We start from the raw sequence: 19,842 nt of genomic DNA, 5'->3' as shown, positions 1-19,842 counted from the left end.
CGATGGCTGGTATGACCTGGAATATAAATCTTTGAGATGGTGACGCGCTACCATTAGACAAAATAGACGCGACAGCAATAACAGCCTTCACAAGGTGACCTTGCAAAAGCCTAGGACCATCTGTAGACGCCACGGTACTAGACCCCGACCGCCGAGCCATGAAAGGAATCCGACACCTGCACCTCAGGCGTTTGCTCTAGTTCGGGATGTGAACGCCCTTTAAAAAGAGGCCTTGGCTGCCTCCTCTTCCCCGCACTCCGCACTCGCGGAAAAGCTGCCGTACCCCATCTACCCCATGGGGATGCTCCTCGACTCCACCAATCAAGCTGGCCTGACTCCGTTCATCTGGACCCGACGCGATGGCTGCGAACGGTGGATATACATGGACCTGGTCGGGACGGGGCTCGTAAATATGGGGATATATATCGTAGCTGCCTTCAGCTGATTCTTGATCCTACCTCGTTCTTCAACCTGCGAACCTCATAGGCATCCGTTGTCGAAAGCAGTTTCACCGGCAACCCAAAGTCGAACTGGAAGTTTGTCCAGGCTCGTCGTTCATCTCCTTACAGACACCGCGTGTCTCCTTCCCTTTTAACCGGACGCTCCGCCAACACCAAACGTCGATATGACGACCAACGTTCACACCGGCAGGCCCGATTCGCCTCAGGACAAGGTCGGAGTCAACCAAATGGAACACGTTCTTACAACCGATGATCCGGCTCTCATGAAGCAGCCAGTAGTCGAGAAGGTGGACGAGTTCGGCGCGCACACTAAGACCGACCCCAGAGAAATTGCGCTGGTGAAGAAGATTGACTGGTACATCCTCGTATGTTGCCCGGACAGCCCCGGAATTGCCTCTCTGAGTAGCGACTGACCTAGCCTCACACAGCCCATTCTCTGGGTGATGTACTTCCTCAATTTCTTGGACCGAAACGCCATGATTAACGGCAAGCTCAACGGACTCGCCGACCACCTAGGTCTAGTCGGTCAGCAGTACAACACCTGTGTATCAATTCTATTTGTCGGGTAGGTGCTTTATGTACACTGAAACCACGTATAGGACTGTCTAACTCTCAGCAGCTATCTTTGCGGCCAGGTTCCGTCCAACATGATTCTCAACAGAGTTCGGCCATCGTGGTATATGGCTGGCTTCATGATGGCATGGTCCGTCGTCAGTCTGCTGACATACAAATGCCACAATTTCGCCACCATGCTTGCTTGCCGCTTCCTCCTCGGAATTACCGAGGCACCTGTAGGTGATGAATTCGTGCAGTAATCAGAACGACTCGACAGACTAATAATGTGAGATAGTTCTACCCGGGGGCCTTGTACATGCTCTCCATGTTCTATACACGCAAGGAGGTTTCAAGTCGCATGGCCATCTTTTACACCGGAAACATGGCTGCATCCGCATTTTCGGGTCTGATTGCCGCCCCTATTTTCTCTGAGATGGAGGGCATGAGGGGCCTTCATGGCTGGCAATGGTGAGTCTGAGAATATGTCTCATGGTATTCGTAACGAGGATTCTCGGGCTAACAGTTCGTCTCACAGGCTCTTTATCATCCAGGGCGCAATTTCTATCCTGGTCGCCTTCTTCGCCTTCTTTATGTTGCCCGACAGCCCCCTCAAGACTCGTTGGCTCACTGAGGAGGAACGTCAACTTGCCTATACCAGAATCTACAACGACACAACCGACCGTCGCGAAGGCACTTCCGTCTGGAAGGGTCTCAGCGAGGCTTGCATGGACTGGCGCACCTGGGTCTTCTGCCTCATGGACAACCTCCACTTGTCGGCCAACGGCTTCAAGAACTTCCTCCCCACCGTCGTCAAGACCCTCAAGTTCAATACCACTGTCACCCTCGTCCTCACCTGCCCTCCCTACGTCTTCTCAGCCTTCTTTTCCGTCCTGGTTCCCTGGTCATCCGGAAAGTACAACGAGCGCACCTGGCATATCACGATCAGCAAGCTCATTGTCTGCATCGGTTTCGTCATGTCCGTCGCGTCTCTCAATATGGCTGTGAGATACACTGGTATTATGCTCTTCGTTGGCGCAACCTATGGTGTCAACAACCTTATTTTGGGCTGGACCTCCTCCGTTCTCGGCCAGACTGATGAGAAGAAGGCCGTGGCGATTGCTATGGCGAACACCTTAGGTAATGCGGCTAGCATCTACACGCCGTACCTCTGGCCCGATTCCGACTCCCCTCGATTCCTAACGGCCATGTGCGCTAGCATTGGCTTTTCCATCGGTGTTGTCATCTGCGCCTGGTTTATGAGGTGGGCTTTGATCCGCACGAACAACAAGAAGAGACGGGAGGACCCCAATGCCACCAACTTCTATGTCTACTAAGAAGGGGCTGGATGAACAGGAGACGACCTAGCGTTCTATCGGAGGCAGTCGAAGTTACAAGGAGTCATCATGTAATAGTCTACGCTGTAGGCAGCTAATGTCCAGAAGGGGTAATACAACGGAATTGATTCCACAGAACAAGAGGCCAATCCTGAGTCACCACACGATTTGCGCCGCTGGAAAGGAGTATGCCGCTTGTGAGATTACGTAGCCGATATTTTTGGACGCGAATCTTCCAAAACATCAATTTTTGGTTACTGGGCAGAGTCCGAGAATGAACCTTTTCCCGTCGTATTTGTTCAACTTCTGGAGGAATAGTTTTCTTCAAGTCGCCAAGTCTAGGATTCAATTTTAAGCTTACGTCTCCTGCCGCAGCCGGCTTGTCTTTGGCCCTGAAATGATTGATGGGGACACATCTGAGCATAGCCGGAGCTCCCCAGGCTGTAGCCGTGCAAGGCGCTGTAAGCACTATGGGCGGAGGGATTATCAGCTTCATGTACGCTGGAAGGATGGCGTGGGGTTCTTGTCTCCAGCCTGAAGTAAGCACAATAATATGAGCTAGAGGCTGCGTAGACTACACGTGCTGACATGTGGTTCTACAAGACAGCAGCTCACATCTCCCACAGTTGACAGTGGCAGGATTCAACCTGCAGCTATGTGGCTTAGACAATGGAATCATTTCGTCAATTTTCCCCTCACTTATTCTGTGGATGCCTGGTCAAAAGTTCTTCCTTACTGCAGCTGGAAATTTACAGATTCGTTATGCCGTTCAACGTTATGCCTGATGCTTCAGTGAAAGTTTCGTTTCAAATGTCATCCCATCTTCTAGAGACAAGCTCTGGCCGTCTGAAGTTGATCCATGCAGCCAGCACGCTCGGACTTCCGAAAGCCACAAGCACCTGGTAAATAGGCCGGTAGAACCATGATCTAGTAGGCCTACACGATGAATCCCTTGTCAGCCTTCGGACAATTCGGACGCAGCCAGCATTTCAAAGCCTACCTCATGCCCATGCCACGTGGAGGAAGTTTGGAATCACTAACACCAACCGAGGAAACATCTTTCCCCAGACTGACTCGCCTTACAACCACAGCTGCCTGCTGACGGATCAGCCAGTTTGCTGCGGCCAACCAACCCAGCCTTCAGCCCTCCAATTCGTTTTCGGCGGTGAACCCAGCAAGTTGGCACCACACTGCCCGGGACAGCCCCCAACGAACGTCAATCCCTGTCGCCCATCAGCGCCAAGATGCGCTAGGAAACCCGCATCTCCGGTGATTCGCCAGTTACAACTCATTTAGCATCAGCAGTCCTAATGTGTATCTCCATTCTGCAGTTTGCCAGGCTGTGCTGACCTAGTGCTGGTGGGTGTTGCTATTACCGGCCCGGCGTAAGCTTGATGCCATTCCCGGGTGCACTGCAGATGAAGGATGCCTGGCGCACATCACACTCCACACCACAACACATCGTGGATGATTATCGGTGCCGGGTATCGTAGGAGGCACAGCACCAACAACAGCACCCACGAAAATAGACGGTTACGATTATCGAAAACAGTCTTCCGCCGGATCTTTGCCTCTCCATGTATATAACAATGATGTTTGAACCTCTATTCCCGTCTCTTCTCTCCTCGTCATCACAATCAACGCAACCAAACATCTTACAGACCAGTTCCCATTTTCCTACTTTTCCTTTTCCATTTCCTTATTTCCTTTGTCAGTCAGGATTTCCTATCTGTCAAATACAACATCAACTATCACTACCAAATCAACAATAACAGTAATCAAGATGCACTCCTCCATCATCCTGTCTTCCGCTCTCTTCGCTGCGGCCGCCCTCGCTGCCCCGGCCCCTTCCAAGACCATGTCCTCGGCTCCCGCTGCCAACACCAGCTACTCTCACGACGGCCACAACGGCGGCTCCATCGACGACGTCCTCCCTCCTATCGTCCCTGTCAACACCCGCTCCGGCAACCAAGACCTCATCACCAAGCTCATGACCGCTCCCACCCAGCAAGACCGCGTCAAGCTCCTCAACCAACCCGGTGATTTCGTCTTCGACTTCAACGACTCCGGCGCCCCGGAGGGCTCCGAGTCCCGCGGCAAGGGCGGCTTCTCCACCTCCGCCACGGCCAAGACCTTCCCCGCCCTCATCGGCAACGGCGCCGCCATGACTCTCGGCTTCCTCGGCCCCTGCGGCATGAACACCGCCCACGTCCACAACCGGGCCACCGAGCTCAACGTCATTGTCAAGGGCCGTCTCGTCACCAACTTCCAAGTCGAGAACGGCGTCGAGCCCATAGCCAACACCATGAACACCTTCCAGATGTCCGTCTTCCCTCAGGGCGCCATCCACCAGGAGTTCAACCCCGACTGTGAGGACGCTGTCTTCGTTGCCGGCTTCAACAACGTCGACCCCGGTGTTGAGCAGGTTGCCCAAACCTTCTTCAACCTGCGCCCGGATGTCGTCTCTGCTACTCTTGGTGGTGTCCAGACCATTGACGGCGCTGACCTCGAGAGCTTCCGTGAGCACATCCCCGCCAATATTGCTCTCGGCATCGACGCCTGCTTGAACAAGTGCGGCATCAAGCGCAATGCCAAGCGTGATCTCAACGAGATCTTCGGCGCTGCTCAGTAAATACGCTTAGGGGTGTCCATCGCTGTGGAGTTTGGTTGTGCTTTTGGGGCTGTAACTTTTCTTGTCTTTAGTGGGTATCAGCATGATGGGGCATTGGCTAGAATTAGCATTGGGAACCGGTTGGCATACGTGCGGGATTCGCACTGGATAGGGCGGTTGGCGTTTATGGATGGGACCAATACCTTTCGCTGAATCATACTTATACATACACACTCTTTCGTGATTACGCATGCAATTGCATCAGTTGATGATAAGTTCCCAGACCGTCCAATAATTGTTGATGACAAGCTTCCAAATGTCAACGAATAGACGTATTACCTATCGTCTGGCTTCCAACTGTTCAGGCTGAAGTCTGCTTACCCGCAAGTGTATGATTGCGGACCACCTCGTCGGCATTAGATCTGTGAAGCAGACTCCATGACACCATATGGTTGAGTTGCCTCCTCAGCATCAACACCTCTGAACTCGAAATACCTCTTCCATTCTGGATCGTCCAACAACTCCCGTACCAGTTCCTTTTCGAAAGCAAACTGTAGCTCGATACCCTCGTCTTCGCCGGCCGGTCCACGATGGGGAGGATACACAATTACTAATCCCTCTGCCATGGTGTCCAGCAAATGTCGAAAGGCACTGGGCTTCCCAAAGCCAAAGTCGGCTGAACACACATCCGCGTCTCGCCAATCGGTCATGGCTACAGTCATTGGTGGGAAAGAGTTGACGCGAACCGATAGGTCCGCCTTATTCCGAATAGGTGCCAGCATCTGCAAGGCCCCTTTCAGCAAATCTTCGGTGACCCCATTGGTCATTTGGCGTATGTAGCTTGCCAGTTTGGATAGGGGAGCATCAGAAATTATCTCAGCAGTGGTCAACTGTGGAGTCGCGGAAAGGGTTGACAATGTTGCGAAGAATTGGTTTCCCTGCATGCGCGTCGGCATCTTTGGGTTGGTCAGGCGCTTGCTCATGGTGACCCCCTCACCCCAGATTGGACAAGAAGCTGGATCCAGATTGTACAAGGGCTGACGGATCCGTGAGAAAACGCGCCAAGTAAGAGCGGAGATAGCGTCATATGTGGATATCCATGAGCCGTCGCTGGGACAAGCGGCCTTCTTGAGCTCTGCTGCCTTACTCACGGGTAGATGGAAGATCAGGCATTGAGAGAGCTTGTGCTCTGGGTGGCGATCGGCCTGAGGAGGTGCACCTATGCGCGAGTCTTTTGCCACCAGTGGCGCCATGAAGCGGCTGCGGTCCAAACAGCTGGCGTCGAAGGAGGGAAGCTCGCTATTATTGAACATGGCGCGACAGTTATCTGCCAACTGTCTCACGAAATTGGCCCACCCTACAACGTCATTACTGTAATGGTGGGAGTGCATGTTGAAAATGAGTCCGCCCGGTATGAAATTTGCCTTGTAAGAAGCAACCACGGGGCTGTTATCTGGATGAGCTTCTGGCTTTTCGCCGTAAGTCATAGGAGCGTTGCTCAAGATGTTGATGTCTCCGAGTTTAGCTGACAGGAAGTGCGCCTTTTCAATGTCGTCGAACGAAGCGAAATCATCCTGAGGAGAGTCGAGATATTGGATGACCAATTTGACAGTGCTGGGCTTTTTCTTGACGATAGAGTGGTGGCCATCGCCATCTTTCTCAATGGTGCCGACGAGGTGCCGGGTCTGGCTGAGTGTCCTTTCTAAGCCCTTCCTCAGTATGTCCGCAACTTGACTGTTGAAGTGTTAGAGTTGACAATATACCTCGTTGCCCCTAACAACAATGACTACTAATCTTTTGTGGTCATCATTGACGTTGAAAAACAATGCGTAGTTGTTGTAAGTCATCGCCGATAGATAGTCGAGCGTTGACAACTTGAATAGCTCCTCATCCGGATCATTTTCCCACCCAGTGGGATGGAGCTGAAACTCTTCGACTGTCGGCATTTGGATGATGTTGCGAAGAAACCGTCAAGACGAGAGTATGAAGGATGATGTTTCTTCCAGCACTACTTTGGACATGATTTGTATTTATGTGGACGTTTGCAAGAGCCTTTTCTTAGGTTGTGAGTAATGCAGCTTCTGCACTCCAGCCGGGCAACGCAGATGCTCCATGCTGTGGTGGGCGCCGTCGCTGTAAGGTCACCGTCACGATGAGTGACTGGTCCAAGTACTGCATATCACAGTGTTGGAATCATACTGGAATCGGGTGACTTAGGATTACCCAGTGAGGGGAAGATCTGCATCTAGGCAAACGGCCGATGCAGACCCCTCTTGCTTGTTGGCGCGCCATGATGCGTAAAAGTCTGCGGCACAGCGTAGCTGTCTCCACTATGGCCCAGTAAGTCCAACATGCTTGGATCGTTTGAATTTTTCGCATATACTTAGTACTTTGAATTTCCTTCCTAAGAGCCCTCAGAAAATCAAGGTCAAGATTGCAATGTATCTCACCTGCCTTTGGTAATGCCTGAAGTTGTCTTGGCCGAATGCTCGATGTGTTTATTGAAGCTTTCTTTCAGACCCACCGAATCAACGGAAGCCTCACGCCACAAATTGCTTCAAATATCGGCGAGTAACTCCTCAAAGACCCTGTATTTAATTGATTCTGTGTTCGATTTCATCTGTTAAGCCTAACTTTCAGTAGTCCTACTTGAGAACACTCGTGTGCTTCTTGTTCTGTCCTGCTAAGGAGACTTCATTAGGACCTGCAATAAGAGTCTTCCCAATGCTGCCCTCCTTTACTCTGCGGAATGCCTTTTCCGCATCACTGAAATCCACCACACCAGTGATAAGCTTCTCGACTTGTACTGCGCCACTGGCCACGAGCTCAACAGCAAGTTTGTAGTCACCAGGCCCGTACCTAAAACTACCCTTGGCAGCCACCTCCTTTTGGCATAGGGCCATGATGGGAAAGCTGATATCAGCCTTGCCCATGCCGCCCTGAACGTAAGTGCCTCCTGCTTTCACGACATGAAGGCTGGTTTGAATTGAGCTTTCTGCTCCGCTTGCATCAATAACGATGTCCGCGCCTTCTTCAAGACCGCATTGGTGAAGAAGCGCTTTGGCATTATCCTCCGCCGAGATGCGTTGGGATAAGTACACGTGCGTGAACCCAAACTCCCTCGCAAATTCCAGCTTGCCTTGTATCACATCGACGGCAATGACCTTGGTCGCACCAAAGGCCTTCGCAACTGCGCCACACAGAATGCCTACCGGGCCTGCTCCCATCACGACAACGCTTGCCCCAGGAAACGTCGTTGGCAGAGCTTGCTTTACGATATGAACCGCCACTGCTAGAGGCTCAATAAGGGCACCCTCCTGGAGAGAAACGTTCTTAGGCAGTCTGTAGCAGAAGTCGAACGGAGCAACCCAAAACCCGGTGAGCGTGCCGTGGTGTGGAGGCGTGGCCGCAAACACCATGTCAGGGCACAGGTTATACCGACCTGCTAGACATTCGGCGCACCATCGACACGGATAGCCAGGCTCGATAGCAACCTTGTCGCCGGGCTGAAGGCTTGTGACAGCGCTGCCGACTTCGACTACTGTTCCGGAGGACTCATGACCTAAGACCATAGGTTCTTCTACCACGAAGTGGCCGATCCTGCCATGGTCCCAGTAATGCACATCTGAGCCGCATATTCCAGTGTAGTTGATGGCAACTATCACGTCCTTCGGTGACGAAAGATGAGGAATCGTTCGCTCGACGAATTCGACATCGTGTGGGTTTTTGAGAACGAAAGAGAGGTTCGACGTTCGTGGGCTATAGCCGGGGGGTGGGCACTCTGAAGGCATTGTCTGCTTGGCGCAGGCGATTGGATGGGTGCGTTTGTAGGGAGATATTCTTTCTTCATGAAAAATTGAACACAATTAGATAGGAGATAGGAGCTTGACGAACGATCATTTGATGATTGGTATTTGAGCTTTTGCGCAGAAACTTGAACATTTATCATAGCGAGTTGGTCGTGGCTGTCCAAATACTGATTCCTCTCTCGAAGTGTGATATGATTGGTCAACCCAGTCTCCCCCTTGACCCAGTATGTCCTGGGCCGGTTCCAAGGAAGTTGGAGAAAAGGAGTCTGATGCGGCAAATGTAAGGATGTGAGGGGTGCCGCCGGAACCGCGTCCTAGGTCGATCGCTCAGCAGTCTCGGTCTCGGTTCCGTCTGTACTGGGCTAATGCTCGCTCAATTGCGCTCCTAGCCCTTGCGTAGTAGCCCAGAATGCACAGTACCGATTGTGCAGGCCAACTCCACAAAGTATGTCTTGTAATACCAGCCGGTCATTCGGTTCCGTCTTCTTCACGCTGCAACTCTCATCATTTCGCAATGTCGGAATCTAGACAACAGGCTTCGGATGGCGGCTCTCCGGCTATCACTGCGAGCCGCCGGCTGCCAACACGGGTGTCTAACGCATGCAATAGATGCCGTCGGAACAAGAGTAGAGTAGGTTTTATCCAAATCTTTTGTAAACAAGCGTGCTTGATCGCTGATAGGTGTTAGTGTGATGCCTTCAGGCCGTGCTCGCTATGCGTGCGAGCCAACGTCGATTGCGAGCAGGCGTCTTTGGACGAACACCCAAAAGGCATTCAAAGTCGCAGTGAGCGTCGCGCATCTAAGTTGCGAAAGTAAGAAAACAGCCAACCACTGGATGAGGTGTATCGAAATCTTCGAGGGCCACAAATCACTAACATGCGGAAGACGGCCTCAAGCCACGATTGGCCACAATGTCCGCTCTGCAATCAGCCTCCCAACGGAGCAACCTCTGTCTCCGGGGGAGGACTGTCTGGCAGGAAATGTCGAGAATGATCGCATTGCAGAAACGATCACCCAACACATTTCTTGGCCGTCGCTAGATTATGGGGAGTCTGAGTCTGCAATGGGCATCGCCCGTAAGGTAAAGGGATCGTTCTTGTTGTTACCATTTTACCAATTTCTGACTCAAACGCTCCCACTAGATTTATCGACTGGGAAGCCAAACAATTGATGAGAACCAAACATCAGCCATTCCAGACGGTGGGGCGGGTACCCGGACTCCTCTCCCAAGGAATGGTTGCCAGCGTCTTCCGATATCCACCATTCTCGATGGCCGCTTCCCTGACCTCGGCACGATCCATTTGCTATTGGAAGAGTACTTCGAAGCTGTCCATTGGTTCTCTCTCGTCGTTTACGAACCAAAGTTTCGTCGCCAGCTCCAGTCGATTGAAGATGGCTATGCATATCCCTCTGAGGCACCTTTCCTGACTCTACTGTCGACAGTGCTGGGTATGGCAGCATGGTATCAATCGAAAAAGCGTCTCCATGATCATAGTCAAGATTGGAGGCTGTGGAGCGATGATTTACTCAAGATAGTAGAGATGCGACTGGTTCAGGTCATGGATCAGCGATCTCTGGCAGCGGTGCAGACCCTCATACTTCTAGGGTCACATCATGTGTACCACGGTCGACCAAATCTGTCTTTTGCCCTGCTGGGTGCAACCATCAAGATGTCTCACGCCTTGGGTCTGCATCGAAGACAAAAAGACGGATCTTTTGATGACATCGAAGAGCGTAAGAGGGTGTGGTGGACTATCTACACATGGGATAGGTATGCATTTGAACATCCTTCTCTCCGCTTCTGTGGTGGATCCTGACAGGTCAGATTCGCCTCGATCTCATACGGGCGCCCTCTCAGTATAAACGACGAAGACTACAACGTCGATTTGCCGACAAAATACACCGAGTCGCCATTCTTTCAGTCAGATCCTGCGCAAGCTCATGTCACTGGTGTTTGCTACTCGCCATATCAGACAGAGCTGACACAGCTGTACCTCATCGCATCACCAGCGCTGAAGAAGATATTTGGTTCTTTGTCTGCACGCGCAACATGCCAGTACTTCGACTCGGAGCATCGCTCCCTCATCACGAACGTGATCCAGAGGCTAGTATCATGGCGTCGTCATTTGCCTCCGGAGTTATGCCTGGACTTGAAACGAGACTACGACCCGTCTACCACGGGATGGAGTGTACGCGCGCATCTGCTGCAGTCTTTGTCTTTACAGCTGACGTTCGACAACCTGCTGATCGTGCTACATCGACCATTCCTGGCTCGGCAATTAGAAAACCTTTCTTTGAGCAGTCCAGGACCGAATGGTAGCAGCGTCGCAGAAATGATTTCGCCATCAGCAAGCCACGGGGTCCCACAGAGCCTAACTTCCCAAGGCAGTGTCCATTCGCCCCACGAGGATCAGGAGTTCGGCATCGAGCCAACGGCAATTTCAGAACAATGGTGGGACGCAGCAGTCAGAACTGCCAGCGTGACGGAGCTACCACAGCTCACTCAACTTGCCACTGAAAGCCACCTTGTAGCATTTGTGGCCATGAATATGTTCAACGCAGCGATTGTGCTGATTCTGGTCGCTCTTTCGGACCCGCTTTCCGACCAAGCCCAGGGGATAAAAAGACCGATCACGAAGGTCTTCAGGTTAGAAGAGCTCCTGGGCCAGAGATCGTCGCTGTCAAGCCAAAGTAGTGCCGTGCTGAAGAATCTCATCCGCCTGCTTCTTCGACGCGAGGGCGAAGCCATGATCGGAACGGCTACTTCTAACTCAGCTATGGTGGATACAGCGGCGGCACCGCGGCCTCTCCCTGACATCGACTCCAGGTCTGCCTTGTCGGAGCGGGCGTCTCACACCCAGCCTGAGTCCGTGATTAATATTTTAATTCACGGGCCAGACCAAGGGCATGGGTCTAATCCAAGCTTTGCACAGCGCCTGAATGAGAGTCTGGCTTCGGTGCAGCAGAGTACGTCTTCACTCCCATAGCAAGCTCCTTTTCACTCGCTAACCTCCGCTAGTTATTCCACCGTTCCAACACGAGTACCTGGAGCCTAGCCTTGCGTCAGAGTCAAGGGGTGAGGGTGCATTGCTGGGAGGCCAGTCGCAGCATATTGGTTATGCAGCCGGGTCCTACCAGGGTCCTACGGAGTCAGAAGGACAGCATGCAGTAGATTATGGGGCGAACGGTCTCTTCTGGCTTTGGGACTCTACGTGGAGCGGCCAAGTTCCGTAATCTCGAGATCCTTAATAAAATGGGCTTTGACCAGTGACTTCGTACTCGCTAGGTTCAGAACAACGAGGGACAGAGCCTCCAGGGCCAGAGTTTCCTCCTGATGATCATTCTTCAATCCAGAAAAGATCATGCGCTTTCTAGGTGAAGCCTAAACCTAACTGAAAAGCGCGGATCTTCTCTCAATTCGCTATCGTCGTAGTACCCGTTACCTAGCTGCATAAAACACAGTTGAAAATTTGGCTGATCTCGGCCTCCGACGTATGCCGATGGCGCCATCTAACCTCAGTACTCCGCACCGGCACCGTAGCTTTACTCCCTGAAGCTACGGCAACTGGTTCTCAGTATACCAGATACGACTGAAGAAAAAGAAATCTCTTCGCAAGCCTTGAAGTGTCGGTACCCATGTTATGGACATACGGATCCGGGCCAATCACTCCACTAACGCACATCTACGGTTCCGACGGATGTTGAGTCTTCGCCCATCCCCTGTTCAGCCTGTGAACCGGTTCACTCCGCAGGGGCATATTGTCATCTGATTCTTTAGCACGACTTCAGGTCTGGGGAAATACAGGGATGTGGCTGTTATTGCACGTTTTCTACGCTGGCTCAATCGTGGGAGGGGTTGAAAATGGTCGCAAGTTGACGAAGCTACTGCTACCATGCCCCGCGATTGGCAGTCGCCTACCGGTTCCGACGGCTCCAGGTAAAAGGCTCATAAATGAGTTCTAAAGTCGATGCTTTAAATAACCCCAGATTCTCCCCACGGGGTAGGTATTCTGGAGTTCGTCCTAATTCAGCAAATCGAAGTTGTCTTGTCACATCACCGAAGCGATGGAAAAGCCATCTGCCCCAACTCTTCTGGAGTCCGCTCCTGTTATTTCCAATGTCGTAGATCTACCACCACCGCACGTCTCATGGCTCGAATCAAAGATCAAGCCGAAGACTGTCCATGCTCGTTATCCTTTCAGGGGTAAGCCTCTGCTATGGATGACTTGCGCATTCGGTTCTCTTGGAGACGCCCTGTTTGGCTATGATCAAGGTCCGTCCACATTTTCGAATTTGTTTCTGAGTATATTTGACTGACACTGTAATCAGGTATCGTGGCCGGTCTGTTGGTCAATCCCGTATTCCTTAAGAGGTTTTTCGCAGGTTACGGAGGCGCCCATGGGTCAAGCGACGATATCAACCCCTCCATCACAGGTATCCTCGTCGCATGCCTCCAAGTCTCCGCCGCCATCGGCTCTCTAATGGCCGGCAACATTGGCGACATGATCGGCAGAAAGAGATGCGTTCGACTGGGGGGCTTCATCTACTTCGCGTCCGCCTTCATCCAAGCCTTCGCCCCTGACTTTGCTACATTCATCGCCGGACGAACGATCCAAGGATTCGGCGTCGGGTTCCTGTCAATGACCGTCCCCGTCATCCAAACCGAGATCGCCGCACCGCATCGCCGTGGTCTCATGGTAGGTGTCGAATACACATTCCTCATCGGAGGTTACGCGCTCTCGACGTGGGTTGACTACGGCTTCTACCACCTCGTGCCCAAGAGCGAGTCATGGCAAGGTCCCTATTTCATCCAAATGGGCCTCGCATTCATCCTCTTCGCCATGTCCTTTATTCTGCCCGAAACGCCGCGCTGGCTCGCCAGAAATGGCTTCACGCAGGAGTGCATACAGACCGTCGCCGACCTGCATACACCTGACGGCAACACGCAGGCTGAACACGTTCAGCAAGTCATGCTCGAGATCAGCGAAGCAGTTCGCTATGAGGCGACTCTCGGACAATCATCGTGGAGGGAGATGTTTACGCGTTATCGGAAGCGGACGATTGTTGGCATCACGGCGCAGATGTTTGCTCAGCTGAACGGAATCAACGTCATCTCGTTCTACCTGCCCACGACTCTGGCCAAGGCTGGCATGAGTCAGTCAAAGTCGCTGCTCTATACTGCTGCGAACTCGATTCCATATGTAGCCGCGACGACCCTTTCTTGGTGGCTAGCTGATAGATGGGGACGCCGCCCACTCTTGATCCTTGGAGGTAAGCATAGCCTTCAGCATTGTCGTCTGCCCATGGGAAGCTGACTATCTAGGTATCCTCATGGCCATCGCCCTTAGCATAGTCTGCGCCTTCACTGAGGCCCACATACCCGACATCAACGTTCGTGCTAACGGCATCTATGCCTTTGTCGTCATCGTAAGTCTAAAATCGCGTGTGGTGTGATAACGCATGCTTACGCTCCTCTCAGTACAATGCCATCTACGGCTTCACCTGGGGTCCCATGCCCTGGTTGCTCCCAGCTGAGATCTTCCCTCTGCGAGCTCGTAGCAAGGGCATGGCGCTCGCCACCTGCTCGAACTGGGTGTTCAACTTCGCCATCGGCATGTCGGCCCCTGACGCGTTCGCTGGCATTGGAGGCTATTACTATGTCATAATTGCGGGATTCTGTTTAATATCAGTGGCTTTGGCCAAGTTCTACTACGTCGAAACCGCGAATCATACACTTGAAGAGATAGCAATCGCTTTCGGCGACAAGGCTTTTGTGGATGACGACGAGACGGTTGTTGGCGCGGCACACTTGGGACAAGGGGAGACAGAGGCTTCTAAGACCAAAGTTTGACATCAGCGGAGGACGACCTGAAATCGGAATGGAAGCCTCGATTGCATTCTTTCAATGTTGCTAGACTAAAAATAGCTCGTGGAAAATGGATATTTGGTTTGTCATTAATAAATCATAAACTTTTACTTTTCCGATGGCTCAACATCGTACTCCACTTCCGTCCTGATGACATATTTTGCCCCCTTCCTCACGCCCGTGCCTTCATGAAGCAACGCACTAGTATCTCCGTGAGGAAACAACGCAACGTTGCCCATCACAGGTTTGATCGGGTACGCATTCAGCGTCCCTTCTCTCGCCGCCGGCAAGAAGTACGTCGTCTCTCCGCCCTCAAACTCATCGTTCAAGTAGATCAAGAACGTAAACAGGGAACTCTGCTTCTTTCCTTCGGGCGAGGCGTCGTACACGTACGTGTCGTCCGGCAAGACATCGGATGGAGGCCAGGCGCCATCGATGTGAGCGCGGTATTCGGCACCGGGAACGTAGCGGTACACGCGGAACCTGCGATTGAGGCCGCGGGCTAGACGACCTTTGACTGAAGCCGGGACATGTGCTGAAACGCGAGACCACAGGGTGTCGTGGAAGAGAGAGTCTACGACCCAGTAGAAGTTGTGGGCCAGGATGCTGATGTCGCCGTCTTCGCGGAGAGGGGCGTCGGGGAGGAAATTGACCGTCTCGCCGGCGGCTATGATGGCTTTGCACTCCTCTGGCGAGAGGACGTTTTTGATCACGCCCAGATTCGGGACGATGGGGTGTGGTTGGTATGATATATCGGTGCGGTCTGCGGCGAGGGGGATCGTGTTGGGCGTGTTGGTGTAGAGGAGTGCATCGTGATGGTTGGGGGGCTTTCTGTCAGGGCCAGGTGTTCTCTCGATCATGCGGAGACCGGTAGCGAGTGACGCCGGTGCGGAATTGAATATCGTCTTGTCCAGTACGGACGCGTATACCTCTTCTGAGGGCGTAGAGGGACGCAAGTCCCAGATCTCTTGCAGGGCGATGCCTGGTGTTGATGATATGGGCAGAGCATTCGGGTTGGTGTCGACGGGACCAGTCACGCGAAGGATGGCATCGATAACTCGGAGGCGCTGTTCGTCCTGCTCGCTGCGCTTGATGTCCGAGCCGTCTCCGCCTGGTATTGTCGACAAGCCGCTGATGATGTCCAGGTCTCGCACCCAGCGACACAGGGCGCCGAGCTTCGGCTCTTGCTCGCGGATCTTCATTTCGGCAAGAAGAATCCTCGCTTCTGTGTATCGTTCATCGGTGAGGGCGGATGTGATGCGTGCGACGAGGCCGAGGTTCGATCCAGCTGCAGGTTCGAGATGTCAGTCCTTGTTCTAATTGATATGGAATGGCGGGTGGCGAAAACGTACGAGCATCGCTTGCGGACGCCTGACGAAAGTCGTAGACAGCGACACGGAGATCCTTGCATGCTCGCGACTTGATCAAGTTCGGGTATTGCGCCAGTGTCTTGAGAGTGTCGACCGCGATCTCGAGCTCCTCGTCCGAGATGACCGTCTGCAAGCTCTTGGGCTCCAGGGAGGTGGCGTCGCCATCGCTGTCGGTCGGGGGAGGGGTCGTCGTCGTCGCGCTCGTCTTGGCCAACTTGTTCGGCGCATCGGCCTGCGCGTTTTGCTTTCTCTTCTTCGACTTCGTCTTCGCCATGACTGCTTCAATTGAAGTTGTTGATGATGACTTCGTGGGGTGTTGGCGGGGTGGCGCGGTTGATTGAAGGGTCCAGCTCCAGTCTGCGGTGCGATCCGTGGGTGGGGCGCTCATAGTTCGGAGGTACCTTTTTTTCTGCGCTTTCCATTTTACTCACAGTTTGCCACTGTGCGGCAGACGCCCGGCCGGTAGCCCCACTCTCGGGTCTCGGACGAAGAAAGTCCGAAAAGCATCGCCGGCCCCGCCGGCCTTGGACACCCGATGGTAGACTAGACTGCAGTCTCAGTGCCACATTCTAGTTCTAACGTATATACCTGCCACGAACTTCTGAACTTCGTATGAAATAACATAGTCTGTGATATCGCTAAGCCACTACGCATTTCAGCAGATAAGGTAGTACCGAAAGTCAGTATATTGCTCAGGTAAGTAAGTACCTAGGCCTATAACATTTTTAGTCAACTACGCTTACATATTAGAGGAGTAGTAACAAGTCCAGTAAGCGCGCAAAGATTCCCGGGTATTACAGCGACACAGATGCCGGTTTTCAGTGTAGAGCTTGCGCGGAGCAGTGCCCGGCAATACCCACTAAGCTGCAGCTTCCTCAGCGGATCTGCTTATGTGCTGAATTCCCTCAGCCTGATTCCTTCTCCCAAGCACACCCCCCTTTATGATTAAACATATCAGGCTGACGGGTAATAACCATCGATCTTGCGCAATAAAAAAGGCGCTTGGGAGCCGTCGAGTTCAGCATGGTCATCTATCCTCCTCTCGACGCGGCCAAACACGAGATCAGGCTCGTCAGGCTTCTTCGGCCCCTGGCTGAGCACGCCAAATCACCCGTACGTGATATCGCACTCGAGCTCCGGACCGTGTCGCTGGACGACGGCGTCTCTTACGCGGCTCTATCATATGTCTGGGGGAACCCGGCAGACACTGAGAAGATCAAGATTAACGGGTGTCCGTCCGTCGTGACCCGGAGTCTACACAACGCGCTAGAGCAGTTCCATAAGAAGGATTTTCGGTCGTGGCTTTGGATCGACGCCATGTGTATTGAACAGTCTAACCTAGCCGAGAAAAACCACCAGGTTAAGATGATGGGTGACATCTACAGCGGTGCCGAGGTAGTTTATATGTGGCTTGGTCTCGGCACTGAAGACACTGATGTGGTGATGGACCTGGTCTCCAGGTTCGGACCTGGGCTCCACGCTGGCGGCGCTCTGGACTTGGGAGTGAAATGGGGTGCAATCTCTCGCCTGGTGCAGGAGATCAGTGCGGCTTTCCCCGAAGACGACGACTACGACGAACAGGGCTATGAAGACGTCCCAGAGGGCTGGGGCCTGGGTGTGGCTGTCTACGGTCTCCGCCGAAAGGTTTACAAGACCCAGGGGCCTATCTGCCGTGGGCTTGAAGGTATCCTGACCAGAAGCTACTGGTCCCGGATCTGGATCATCCAGGAGGTCGTCCTGGCGCCGAGGGCAGTCGTTATGGTTGGCACCAGGTCGGCCCCGGTCGAACTGTTCGACGCCACGCTGTTCACGATGGATCGCACGGCGATTGTATCATCCCTCGGCCTGGGCGGCACAGCCTGCCTCGTCTTATCCTTGGGCACGCGTCGCACCTGCGGCCGGGAGGACTTTGCGCGACCCCGACTACAGGACCTGCTTTGGGAGAGGAGGGTGGCGTCTGGCCGGCCCCATTACGCCGCGTCCGACCCGCGGGACCTCGTGTTCGGAATTCTTGGCTTGTTGAGCGAGGAGGAGAAGCGGGTCCTGCGCGCCGACTACGCCCAGTCGTACGTCGACGTCTTTGCGCAGGCGACCAGGACCATGCTCCGTACGGGAGAGAAGGGGCGCGGCGACTTCCTGTTCTGCCTGGCCGACCTTCCACCGGGCAACCCGGACGGGCCGTTGCCCACCTGGGTTCCCGACTGGAGGGAGGTCGGGGCCCGCGGCATCAGAACGTGGGGCGTCAACGATGCGCGAAAGTTCCGCGCCGCCCGGGACAGGCCCCAACCGAGCCGAGAGCCAGGCGATTACCTCGACGTTTCACGAATCCTTCGCCGGCGGGGATGCCTGGTCGACAAGATCACTGACGTTATGGAAGCGCCAGAGTGGATTGGCGTAGATAGTTATGAGCCGCCCCGCCAGCCAGACGTAGACCAATGGTTCCGGGCGATCGCCGCCTTCGTTAGGCTGGGACCAGACTCCGGGCCGGCCGAGAGCTACGTCTGGAGGACTGTATCGAACGGTAAAGGCCACGAACTTATCCATACTCTGCCTTGTGACTGCAGATTAGCCGAAACCGAGGGAGCGGCCGCGCTGTTTCGCAAGATCGTCCGCGTAGAGAGCATAGACCATGAAAGCTTGACAGCAGAACAGATCGCATATATTCGCAGGGATATAAATCTTTTCCTTGAACACGGCGGGCCTTCAGAAAGCCAGGACGTGGAGCAGATCGCGCGTCGATGGCGACAACGTGTGGGCAACATGAATAGGCGCCGGACGCTATTCAAGACGGCAAAGGGCATGTTCGGACTTTGTCATGTAGGTGCTGCGATTGGTGATGTGGTTACCCTTGTATGGGGCGTGGAGTCGCCGATTATCTTGCGTCCGCGGGATGAAAGGAGTTTCTACTTTCGAGGGGATGCGTATGTTGACGGCATAATGCAAGGGGAGTTTCTCGACACCAAACCCCGAGAGACGGAATTCGTCATACATTGACCCGGCTAGGAAACCTGATGCTAACGAGAAGTAGAGAAGTGACTAGAACTTCCTCAAGATACCCAATGCAATTAGTTGGGAAAGTATAGAACACTCCTCAGCTAAACTCATTTCAAATGTTCTCTAGTTTGTCCTTCTCCATGTGAACCCTTTTATTTGTATTGAATTTATTAATGACTGTAGGTAAACGAAAATTCTAGGTAAGGTGCGCTTTCTTATACCAAGTTCAACTCGACAACATCTGTTGAATCAAGCACCGCCTCACCATGCATGATGCCATGAACATAGACAACTCCCACCAAACTGTACAATCCATCTCCTACACACCTTAGTGCAACCGGTACATTCAATCCTTGTATTACCCAGATCTCGTCGCCCTGCTCGATTCCATCGACGATCAGCCCCAACCGTCTTTCGGATGTTGTGAACAAAATATTCTTTCGACCGAATCTGTCAACGTTGATCTCTTGAGCCTTTCCCGAAGTCTCGGAAGAAGTCTCGAAGGAACAGAGATTATGCAAAATATCCCTAAACACCTTATTGAAACTGTCACGATCACGGGCTTCAATTGCAGCCCGCAAACCTTCCCACAGGTGCTGATGTTGAGTCCACACTTTTGGGCTTGGCCGCTCTTCGCTTTGGAAAGGGAGATTTCCCTGCAGCATCTCGATAACTGCGTTCATTTCAAATAAGCCGTTCACTTGCGTCCGTCTATCGTACTCGGTATCCGGAGCTCCGATCAATGGGGTGCCCAACAATTGATAAAGTCTCTGATGGCGTCTCAGTAGCGGAGAGCACTCGTCGAAGAACTGTCGGCTGTCATCGCATTTCGTGGACTCTT

General features: G+C 53.1%; 9 protein-coding genes across 9 annotated transcripts; 5 read left to right on the top strand and 4 right to left on the bottom strand.

Annotated features, from left to right (window-relative positions):
- Nucleotides 1-625: 625 nt before the first annotated feature.
- GCG54_00005511 (putative transporter) lies at nucleotides 626-2,350 on the top strand (the record flags this gene model as incomplete). The annotated part of the gene is made up of 5 exons (XM_045405533.1): nucleotides 626-826; nucleotides 890-1,006; nucleotides 1,061-1,252; nucleotides 1,312-1,484; nucleotides 1,552-2,350. The coding sequence occupies 5 exons, from the start codon at nucleotides 626-628 to the stop codon at nucleotides 2,348-2,350; spliced, it is 1,482 nt and encodes a 493-aa protein (XP_045260514.1).
- A 1,783-nt stretch (nucleotides 2,351-4,133) lies between these two features.
- Nucleotides 4,134-4,982, top strand: GCG54_00005510 (Spherulin-1A; the record flags this gene model as incomplete). Its single annotated transcript, XM_045405532.1, has 1 exon — nucleotides 4,134-4,982. One exon carries the CDS (start codon nucleotides 4,134-4,136, stop codon nucleotides 4,980-4,982), a length of 849 nt encoding a protein of 282 aa, XP_045260513.1.
- Nucleotides 4,983-5,377: 395 nt separating this feature from the next.
- Nucleotides 5,378-6,907, bottom strand: GCG54_00005509 (uncharacterized protein; the record flags this gene model as incomplete). Its single annotated transcript, XM_045405531.1, has 2 exons — nucleotides 5,378-6,695; nucleotides 6,786-6,907. 2 exons carry the CDS (start codon nucleotides 6,905-6,907, stop codon nucleotides 5,378-5,380), a joined length of 1,440 nt encoding a protein of 479 aa, XP_045260512.1.
- A 699-nt stretch (nucleotides 6,908-7,606) lies between these two features.
- GCG54_00005508 (putative D-xylulose reductase A) lies at nucleotides 7,607-8,752 on the bottom strand (the record flags this gene model as incomplete). Its single annotated transcript, XM_045405530.1, has 1 exon — nucleotides 7,607-8,752. One exon carries the CDS (start codon nucleotides 8,750-8,752, stop codon nucleotides 7,607-7,609), a length of 1,146 nt encoding a protein of 381 aa, XP_045260511.1.
- A 532-nt stretch (nucleotides 8,753-9,284) lies between these two features.
- Nucleotides 9,285-12,005, top strand: GCG54_00005507 (Regulatory protein GAL4; the record flags this gene model as incomplete). Its single annotated transcript, XM_045405529.1, is given in 6 exon segments — nucleotides 9,285-9,453; nucleotides 9,473-9,583; nucleotides 9,668-9,852; nucleotides 9,914-10,542; nucleotides 10,597-11,738; nucleotides 11,791-12,005. 6 exon segments carry the CDS (start codon nucleotides 9,285-9,287, stop codon nucleotides 12,003-12,005), a joined length of 2,451 nt encoding a protein of 816 aa, XP_045260510.1.
- An 831-nt stretch (nucleotides 12,006-12,836) lies between these two features.
- On the top strand, nucleotides 12,837-14,622 carry GCG54_00005506 (Galactose transporter; the record flags this gene model as incomplete). Its single annotated transcript, XM_045405528.1, has 4 exons — nucleotides 12,837-13,044; nucleotides 13,101-14,042; nucleotides 14,095-14,198; nucleotides 14,251-14,622. The coding sequence occupies 4 exons, from the start codon at nucleotides 12,837-12,839 to the stop codon at nucleotides 14,620-14,622; spliced, it is 1,626 nt and encodes a 541-aa protein (XP_045260509.1).
- A 122-nt stretch (nucleotides 14,623-14,744) lies between these two features.
- On the bottom strand, nucleotides 14,745-16,281 carry GCG54_00005505 (uncharacterized protein; the record flags this gene model as incomplete). The annotated part of the gene is made up of 2 exons (XM_045405527.1): nucleotides 14,745-15,925; nucleotides 15,990-16,281. The coding sequence occupies 2 exons, from the start codon at nucleotides 16,279-16,281 to the stop codon at nucleotides 14,745-14,747; spliced, it is 1,473 nt and encodes a 490-aa protein (XP_045260508.1).
- Nucleotides 16,282-17,030: 749 nt separating this feature from the next.
- On the top strand, nucleotides 17,031-19,001 carry GCG54_00005504 (Heterokaryon incompatibility protein 6; the record flags this gene model as incomplete). Its single annotated transcript, XM_045405526.1, has 1 exon — nucleotides 17,031-19,001. One exon carries the CDS (start codon nucleotides 17,031-17,033, stop codon nucleotides 18,999-19,001), a length of 1,971 nt encoding a protein of 656 aa, XP_045260507.1.
- Nucleotides 19,002-19,216: 215 nt separating this feature from the next.
- GCG54_00005503 (uncharacterized protein) lies at nucleotides 19,217-19,666 on the bottom strand (the record flags this gene model as incomplete). Its single annotated transcript, XM_045405525.1, has 1 exon — nucleotides 19,217-19,666. One exon carries the CDS (start codon nucleotides 19,664-19,666, stop codon nucleotides 19,217-19,219), a length of 450 nt encoding a protein of 149 aa, XP_045260506.1.
- Between the last annotated feature and the right edge of the window lie 176 nt (nucleotides 19,667-19,842).

The sequence above is a fragment of the Colletotrichum gloeosporioides genome (assembly GCF_011800055.1).
Source record: "Colletotrichum gloeosporioides strain Lc1 chromosome Unknown consensus_67, whole genome shotgun sequence".
Classification (NCBI taxonomy): Eukaryota; Fungi; Ascomycota; class Sordariomycetes; order Glomerellales; family Glomerellaceae; genus Colletotrichum; species Colletotrichum gloeosporioides.
This window is presented reverse-complemented; position numbering and strand designations above follow the sequence as displayed.